General features: G+C 37.1%; 2 protein-coding genes across 2 annotated transcripts; both read right to left on the bottom strand.

Moving 5' to 3' along the window:
• Nucleotides 1-554: 554 nt before the first annotated feature.
• LOC117638513 lies at nt 555-1,198 on the bottom strand. Its single transcript, XM_034373626.1, has 2 exons — nt 1,149-1,198; nt 555-969 (listed from the first exon to the last, which is right to left on the bottom strand). Exons 1-2 carry the CDS (start codon nt 1,196-1,198, stop codon nt 555-557), a joined length of 465 nt encoding a protein of 154 aa, XP_034229517.1.
• A 4,924-nt stretch (nt 1,199-6,122) lies between these two features.
• Nucleotides 6,123-7,437, bottom strand: LOC117637550 (protein IRX15-LIKE-like). The gene has a single exon (XM_034372458.1). The coding sequence runs from the start codon at nt 7,149-7,151 to the stop codon at nt 6,186-6,188; it is 966 nt and encodes a 321-aa protein (XP_034228349.1). The 5' UTR covers nt 7,152-7,437; the 3' UTR covers nt 6,123-6,185.
• Between the last annotated feature and the right edge of the window lie 1,887 nt (nt 7,438-9,324).

Raw genomic sequence — 9,324 nt, 5'->3', positions numbered from 1 at the left:
ACAGTATAACTTAGTCATATTATTTATCCGGAATAGCACCAAAAGCCTTATAATATTATGGATAAATAGTCAGTACTCTCCGGAACAGATTAATACTATCCGACGGAAATTAGTCAGTACAGTCCGATGTACCAAACGAGCCCACAAGACTCATACATATACATATACATATACATATACATTTTTGTATTAATTTTGGTATAAATTTACAATTTATAATTCAAAATAATTAAAGAAAAAAAGAAATGCCTAGGCACACATCTAGGTCTCGATTACTCCTCTGGGATAGGCCCTTTCTTGCCACCAGCATACCGCCTAGCGATTTTTCCCGCCTAGCAATTTTTCGAACATTGGTATTAGTCTGCTCAAAACCGTATGAGAGCAAAACATACTATAATTGAAGTAAATTGTGTCCATGAAAGTATATTGTATGCGTATATATAGTTCATGTGCAAGCATGAGCCAAAAAAAATTTGGATGAATGATCCAGAACTAAATTATATGATTCCTAAGCTAGTGGTTGAGGATGTTAAGGAAGGAAACTCTGGTTTTAATCAAACGCCTTGAAAGTGTTCAAGTGACTCTTGTAGATCTTGTATGCACAACTCCAAATTTTGCAGTTGGTTTTGTGTGTTCTCAATGATGTTATCAGATTCTGCTGTCTTGTGACCAACAAATGAGTTCAAAGCTGCATCTACATTTGCAAATTCATTTGCATCTGTTTCTTCTTCCTTATATGCTGCTACTCTTTTATGGTGCATCAAATTGGAGACCAGTGACCATCCACTTTGCTTTGATTGTGTCTTTGGACTCGAGCTAAAAGAGAACATCGATTTAAATAGAGTATGAGTAACTGCTTCCACCTCTTTCGGCATGCTAACCATTGCCACAGCCTCAGTCTCTTTATAGAAGGGAGAAACACCCTTCAAATTTCCTAAGGCCTTGCGAATCGCCGTTTCCATCATCAACCTGGTTTCCAAGAATTTCTTAACATATCTCAACAATGTCCGTGACGTGTTCCCTACCTCCTCCAACTGTCACCATAATTTCTCACCTTCTGCCTTCTTTGTGTATTGAATTTTGGGTGACAGATCTGAATGCCCAGCTAATTGAGTTGCTAAATGATTGCTAAGTCCAGCTCATCTTACGGATCATCTTCCTCATTTTTGTCGATATAGAAACCAATAGCACCTCCCATACCTACATATCAAGTCTCTCTGGCCAAACACTCATGGTGCTTGATGAGTATCTTGTTAATGCGCAAGCAAGCTTATCGTCTGGGTGCTGTATGATAAATAAACATGCATTTCATCTAGGAAAAAAGAACATGAAAATGCCAATGTTCAAAAAATCGCTAGGCGGTAGTCGAGCGGCAGGCAGGGGCCTAGCGCCTAGAGGAGTAATCGGAGCCTAGGCGTTTCTTTTTATTATTATTTATAATTATTTTGTATTATAAATTATAAATTAATACCAAAATCAAGCAAAATAAAATGATATATTAATTAAAGGCTTAAAATAGAAAGTAACATAATTGATATAAAACACGGGGAAAAAGTTAAAGCATAAAGTATATAATAATACTCTATTTTTCAATTAACATATTAGTTAAATATATTACGCTAATAGACCGAAAGGGTTTTTGTTTGTTGGCCCCATAACTCCTACCCACCAAAACGATACGTTTAGCAACCCAACAAAACGAAGCGTACGGCGTATTCCATTAGGTCATCTTCTTCGCGTTTACCACCTAGTGCTGCCGCAGCAAGTTCATGGAGCAGATCCAGCCAAATCTTCTTCGCTTAGTTTACCATATGGTGTCGCCTAAAGCTCTCGGAAATGAAGGATCCGCCCAGGCGCCCAGAACCGCCCAAGGAGCGCCTAGGCGGTCTCCTAGGCCCATTTTTCTAACACTAGCAGGATATGCATTTGTATGCTAAAAAAAAACCAACTGGTAGGAAATGGAAGGTGATGAATGATTCTGACATAGACAATGTACCACATGAATATAAATTAATGCAAAAATATTCCCTTGCATTGCACAATCAACCATAAAATATGGGGACAATACCACTCGTGTTCTGCATATTTTATGGTTGATTGTGCAATGCATTCCATGATATTGTTACCGAATTGAAGATACTCATGCTATATATTATAAGTAAAATATAGGTGCTGATGGGGTTTGTGATCCGGTGGTGGTGAGACATTGCATAAACATTGCTGATATAGTTTTTCGATCCAGATCGAAATCACGTTGTGACTGATTCAGCTGTGAAGAGGATGAGTTTCTCTTGTCTCCCGAACCGTGTGATATAAATTGAGCAGATGCCAAAGGGAAGGAAAGCAAACTGAAACACCAAATTGAACATTCAACTGCAAAGTACAAGACCTTTCTCTTTTCCAAGATTTGAATGATTGTGTTGAGAAGTTTCTTCTATTGCCACAATCTCAGCAAACATTATCCCAGGAGTGTGGTGACAAATGGATCAATGAACTACTAGATGGATTTTGAGGCTCCTGGATGTGTGTGGCATCATTAAGCAAGATTGTTTGCCACCTCCACCAAACTCTCTTTCAACTGGTAAAAAAAAAAGAAAGAAAGAAGATGTTTTGTTGATTTTGCACCTGGGTGACATGCGGCAGCTACCACGCTATCTAGAACACTGTTTAGCCACATAACTACTAGTCCTAATACCACATATCATGAGATCATTGTTAGGGCATTTACTAATTTGTCATTTGTTTCCTGTAGTTATAGGAAAATATTGCTTTTATTATTATATTAATTCTTGCTGTATGTCATATCAGGCTTAGTAGACTTGCAGTGTGCTCCATAAAATCAACTAAATGTTGCCAATAGAATCATGTTAGTATAAATTGTTTATGAGATTGTGAGTAATTATGATTCATTGATGCATTGCGAGATCATAAGCTTATTCGCATTGCTCATTTCAAGTATTTGAGGCTATATAGAAGTAGAGCCCAATTTTCTACAATTCATGCATACCCAATAGAATTATGTCAATATTAATTGTCTATGCGCTCGTGAATGATTGCAAACCGTTGATGCATTGTGAGACCATCAACTCTCATTCGCATTGCTCTTTTCAAGTATTTGAGGCTAATAGAAGTAGAGCCCAATTTTCAACAATGCAGGAAGATTTACTTTGATCCTTAATAACATCTATGGTCAATTTGGAGGCAGGTTGTTTAGACTTTCAAAACCCAGCTGGTGTCCTCTTAGTGCCAACCTCTCTAATTCAACTCTTTTGCATTAATTTTTTTTTTCTTCTCGTGTTTGAACATTTATAGATTTCGATAAAGAAAAAAGAACCTTTATAGATTCTAAAGGACTCATGCACATCTGTTGTTGCCTTGACAGATTGGGTTGGGATGGTTGGTTTTTAGTGACAACGGAGAATGACTTCTTTTGGAAGGGCCTTGATTCACCAACTAAAGTCCAAGAAAGGCTCAGAGTACTACTACTGAAAGGGATTTGTTCTCCATCACAGGTGGGCATTCTATGCTTCACAATTGCAATCAGGTATGCTCATGTGCACCATTGTGCTACCATTTGGGCTTGAGAATTGGTAGAAATATGCCACAAGCCCTCATGTGATTGGCAGAGTAAAGAAGACTACCTCAGTGTACATGATTTCTCTCTTACTACTATGCCCATAAATCTTTTTTGAAATTGAAAATTCAGTATAATAAAAAACACGTATATTAGACATGAAACATACATACGTACATGTATTGTACATTTGCTTTTTGAAAAATGTGCATTTTCTAAATTACTCTTATTAATAAATGAAATTCAAGGAATTCAAAAAATAATAATAATAAAGAACCTAGCTATACTATTTATTAAAAAATGTTACAAAAACCCAAATATGGCTATACTACTTATTACAAAAAGTAAAAAAAAAAAAAAAACCCAAATATGGCTATACTATTTATTAGAAAATTTTAGAAAATAACTAGGGTATAGCCGCGCGGCTATACTATTTAATTATATTATATTAAAAAAATTTTAAAAAATAAACTATAGCCGCACGGCTATACTATTTATTATAAACAATTTTAAAAACTTGAGTACCGCCGCGTGGCTATACTATTTAATTATTATAGTATTTTATACGTAGAAGAATGCATTCATATGTTAAAGACATGTAGAGAAGCATTTTGTATTTGATACAGCACATAGGATTTAGAAAAGGTTTTTAAAACACTAAAATGTAGCCGCACGGCCATACTATTTATTTAAAAAATTTATTAAAAAATCAAGTATAGCCTCACGGCTATAATACTTAATTATAATAGTAGTTTATGAGTGTTACTAAACAAACCCTAAAATTAATTGAATACACCCTATTTTACTACCAACAAAACTCCTGGTACATCTTAATACATTCTATCACTCCAAAAAAAATACTAACAACATTCATCGATCTCCCCACAAATCACTTTTTTCCATACTTTAATTCTCAAAGTTTTTAACTATACAATCTGAACAATATTGTTCTTTCTGATATATCCTAAATCTAACTAATGATACAAAAAACGTTCAACATAAATCTTTGATATTGATCCTAAATCAAATAATAAGTAATACTAAGTGAGGGAATCACTCTTATTAAAATACTCAATTTTGCAGCTTTGGGTTTTAAATTTTTTTCCCAAGAAAGAAACACTGTATTTCATGAAGAATTTTTGGGCTTATGATTTCGGCTGCTACGTCGCGTAGCGCAATGCAACCCCTCATTTGGAGATGGTGGCTTATTTTTAGCATAACTTGATACGTAATAATTCATCCCAAGAAAATCTGAACTTCCCTTGATCATCATTTTCTCTTCTTCAGTAAACTTAGGCAGCCTCTCCTTCACCATGTCTCTCATGCTTTTTTGATACTCCCCAAACACAAATGGATCCATAAACCATCCTGGTGGGGCAATCCCCAGCTCATAACCATAAGATGCAAGAATTCTTGGCTCATTAAATGTGTACCAATATTTAACTCTGTCTCCAAATAAACGTGTACCAATATGCAATAATATCTCGGTTGGAAATGCTTTAATACCTTTTATTCTATTACAATTTTAGTACATGCCTATTTTATATGCTTAAATCAAACCATATCTTGTAACTGTTTAACGTACCAACAATTTTAGTCATGTCACATACAATATTAATATAACAATATCTTACGTGATAAAATAAAATACTGAGAGACACTCCATCGACAAATGTCATATTCAGAATCTTAATTATGTCATAACCTTCTTTTCCATGACTTATTTTCTTGTTGTCAACTAAAATCTGTGAAGTTTAATAATATTTTTATCCACATGAAAGTTAGGCCATTACAATCACCTAACTATAATTAGACATCATATCATTTACAAATATACATTGTTGTAACTTGTATGTAGACCAGGGCATTTTGGCATGACAACGCCCACACCGACACTTTCCCGCGAAATGTAATTGAGGCGTAACTTACGCTTTAGTCACGATGAGTCACGTGACCGGACAAAAACAGTTTTATTAAGACAGGCCTGCGACTGTCCCTCGTCCTCTACGTAGCAATCCCACTAAATCCTCCGAAGCTTCTCGCTCGCACTCGCGCACGTCGCCCAATCATTTCACTCGTTTATCCCATGTCGGATTTCAGCGCGTACGAATGCCCCCAACATAAACTAATATTAACTCAAATTCCATAAATCTTAAAACACACGAGAACAAAAAACAAAAACAAAAAAAGAGATTATGATCACCGACATTTGAGTTTCTTTTCCTGCAACATATTCTTTTCGTCTTGCTTGGTTCTCGAGAAAATGGAATGCTGGAAAAATTTTGAATTCGAATTTTCTTGGGGGTGGTGGGATTAGTGGAGGTTAAAGTAGTGAAACGTCATTGTCACCTCAGCTAATTGATACTTTTCATCCAAAAACAAACTAATTAATAGCGTTTATCCTTCTAGTGGGCGAATTAATAATTTGATTTGGAGCGGTTTCATGGAAAATCCAAAATTTCTATTCTTTTCCCACGCTTTCTTTTCTTCCAAAAAAAACCAGATAAGACCATGTACCAAACTGAACACTAAAAAGTTACAAAGAAAATGAAGAAGAAAAACTTATGTATTAATTAACATAAATTAATATAATTTACAAAACCCATCTCAATTAATCATCTTCATCCCCCTTTGACGATGGCGATGATGTTGGATTTCTGCAAAATTTAAAGCTATTATGATCTTCCATTTTCTCCACAACAAAATGCCCCAAGCTATCCACAGCCTCCACCAAGTTTTCCCGGCAAAGAAACTCGTCGCTAAAAACCCTCTCAACCTCTCTGTTTAAATCGTGGACAAACACATGGGTCGTGGCTCTGCCGCCCCTTTTGCTCCGAGCCAAAACTCCGGCGGTGAAGATCGCCGCCATCCGCCCCGGCGCTGCCGGCGAGTACCCACGTGGCCCGTCGACCAAAATCACATCCCAAGGGACCTGGTATATGTGGTTCGGCAAGTCGTTGATCCCAATCTTGCAGTCCGAGAACAGCAGATTCTGGACCGGCCGGCACTCGTTTTTGACTTGGCTTCTTGTCGTCGAGAGCAATTGTTTATGATCTTTGACCTGGGTCGTGTACGACACGTCGTATGCTTCGGGGGTGTGGTGGGGATGGGACTGTTCGAACCTGGAGACCAAGAACTCGCTCTCGTCGAGGAAGACGGTGCGGCCGTTGAGATTGAGGGCGAGGTAGAGGAGGGACTCGTGGGTGAGCCCAAAAATGAGGAAATTGCAGGTAGGTGCGCAGACGCGGGTGAGGGTGGAGAATATGGTGGTGATCTCTGGCGCGGACATGTGGGGTGTAGACGAGGTGTTCGACGAAGTGGCGTAGTGAAGAAGAGCATCGAGAATGGGCGGCTGGAGTGGGATTGTGGAGGTGGGCGTGAGGGAGGAGTTGGGGAGGGTTTGTGGGATGGTGGTGTTTATGAGAGTGAGAGTGAATGCGAGGGTGAAGAAGGTGAAGAAGAAGAGCAGCCATAGCCGGTGAGGGCTTCCTCCATTTGTGCTGGATTTGTGGATTGATGAGGGGTGGAGGAGGATGAGCTTTGTGTTTGTGTTGGTGGTTGTGGTGTTGGTCTTCATTTCTAGGGAGAGAGAGAGAGAGAAAGGGAGAGAGGTGATGAGGTTGTGATTGAGTTTACGACAAAGGGATTTTTGGCTACTTTTTATTTTCTGTTTTTCATCTTCTTGAGCTCTCTCTCTGTCTTCTCTTTCATGATTTCAATTACCTGAAAGTTAGAGAGTGCGACAGAGAAATCACGGAGGGATTGAGTGGGACACAAATGCCAATGTGTACAGTTGAGGTCTTGAGGAGGTGGCGTCTTGTCATAGAACGGAGGTTGGAGGGGGTCCTTTGTAAAAAAGAGAGGTCAAGGGGGCACTTTTGCAAGAAAATAATATTTCAGGGGTAGAATATAGAAGTTCTTTGCTTGAGGCCCGCCCATTGACAAGGCGAAGGCCGGAGACAATTGTTAACAAGAACACAAGTCAATCACCAAGATATTTTAGTGAAAGCACTCCGTAGGTTAAATTGGACTGCTAAAATATCTCGGTGGATTTCTTGTTAACAATTTCGGTGGCTAACAATGTGGTCAGTAAATGTGGTACAAATAATATTATTGTTAACATAAATCCCGTCTAATTCAAAATTTATCCAATCTAATTCAAGATTCTATACGAGGCCTTATGAATTAAGTAAACAAGTAATTATAGTGTGATACTTGAGGATGGCCATATGGTATAAATCATTCCAATATTAAAATATAAATGGATATTTATTGATGTTATACAATAAAAATGAGAATCTTGTCCACTCATATCATAATATGCGGACGGTATTTTAACACACTAATGCACGTATTTCAGTATAATACAATCATTTCTCCAGATAAACAATATATGAAACCATTGTTGGTCTAATTGTAAGAATATTCTTTGGTAAATTTGTTTTCCTTCTTGGAGGGGAGAGAGGGTAAATACAAAAATGTGAGTCAAGATCCCACATAAGGGATAAAAGGAAGAAAGAAAGAGAGTTTGCGGGAAATTGGACATAAATGGATAGTGGATGTAAATTTTGGCAGAAAGGGTATGGCCTGGGATTGAGATATTTAGGCGGGATTTGAATGTTGCAAATGGCAATTACTTTGCCCTACAAGCTTACCTTTGTTTTCAATTTGAAGTTTTAATGTGTCTAGCATCTTTGTATTTTGTGCAGCTCCCATCCCATGTATGTTAGTCTCAAAATTTGAGGTGAAAGTGACAAATGGACATTTGACCCATTTGGGGACATTCATTTACAAGAAATCGTCACCATATGAATAGAAGGTCAATTAAATGAATGGCAATCACAATCTGAAATATCAGGAATTTTATGATTGTTATCTCTTCTATGTGTGACCTAGAATAGTTAGTCGAAATGATAAAGGAGCAACTTGAGATGTGTAAATTTAGAATCAATTAAATTCAATCTGCGCATGTTTGGATTTCACTTACCTTGACGTATAGACTTTAGGCTAAATATCGTTGTTTGATAAGTTAAATCCATGTTTTAAGTTTAAGGGATTTGAAATTATGTTGGTTTTGTATTTTGCTTATGATTAGGATGTAGTTCTAGGGTTTGAAGTATATTAAAACCAACTTTAGTTAAGAAAGTAGGGTGGTTATCCATTCCATTTTTATTATCAATAAGCTTCCAGGCTTTTCTCATCTTTCTAGTGGATTTCATATTTTCTTGTTTTAAGATTATATTGTTGTGGTTTAAAGCAAATGCTCATTTTATGAAAAGTCATGAATTCGAATCCTGATATTTGTATAGTGTGTAAATTTAGTATGCTATTACCAACTTTTATAAAAAAATAAAAAAAACAGTGTTTGATTGTCCACTGAGTTATATGATTAGAGAGTTATTTGAGCCAAATAATATGATATTGCACTAGTTTTTGTCATGTTAGCAAAGTAGGCCACATTTCAAGGCAGGAAAGTCAGATTAAAGATGGTTGTATAGTTAGAAAGTTTCAGCCTGGGGCCCAAACTTACATGACCGAATGATGCAGCAATGGGCAAAAGACACCACAGCTGCTCAAGTTTCACAACGAACTTTTTCGTCAGAAACTTGCACCCTTCATTGTACAAAGAGATCTTACAACGAGAAAGCAAATACAATGCAATAAAGCTCTCAGTGCACACCAAACAAGCACTTACAAACACGCACTAACAGTCAAATAAACTCAGTAAAGCAACTGGTGAAAAACGTAAC

Source organism: Prunus dulcis, chromosome 8 (assembly GCF_902201215.1).
Source record: "Prunus dulcis chromosome 8, ALMONDv2, whole genome shotgun sequence".
Classification (NCBI taxonomy): Eukaryota; Viridiplantae; Streptophyta; class Magnoliopsida; order Rosales; family Rosaceae; genus Prunus; species Prunus dulcis.
Note: the sequence above shows the minus strand (reverse complement) of the source record. Positions and strands in the feature narration are given on the sequence as shown.

Coding starts and splice junctions, on each gene's coding strand:
- LOC117638513 (XM_034373626.1), bottom strand. CDS start 1,198: ATGGGAGGTGCTATTGGTTTCTATATCGACAAAAATGAGGAAGATGAT. Junction 970..1,148: donor AAAAATGAGGAAGATGATCC/GTAAGATGAGCT, acceptor CTTGGAAACCAG/GTTGATGATGGAAACGGCGA.
- LOC117637550 (XM_034372458.1), bottom strand. CDS start 7,151: ATGAAGACCAACACCACAACCACCAACACAAACACAAAGCTCATCCTC.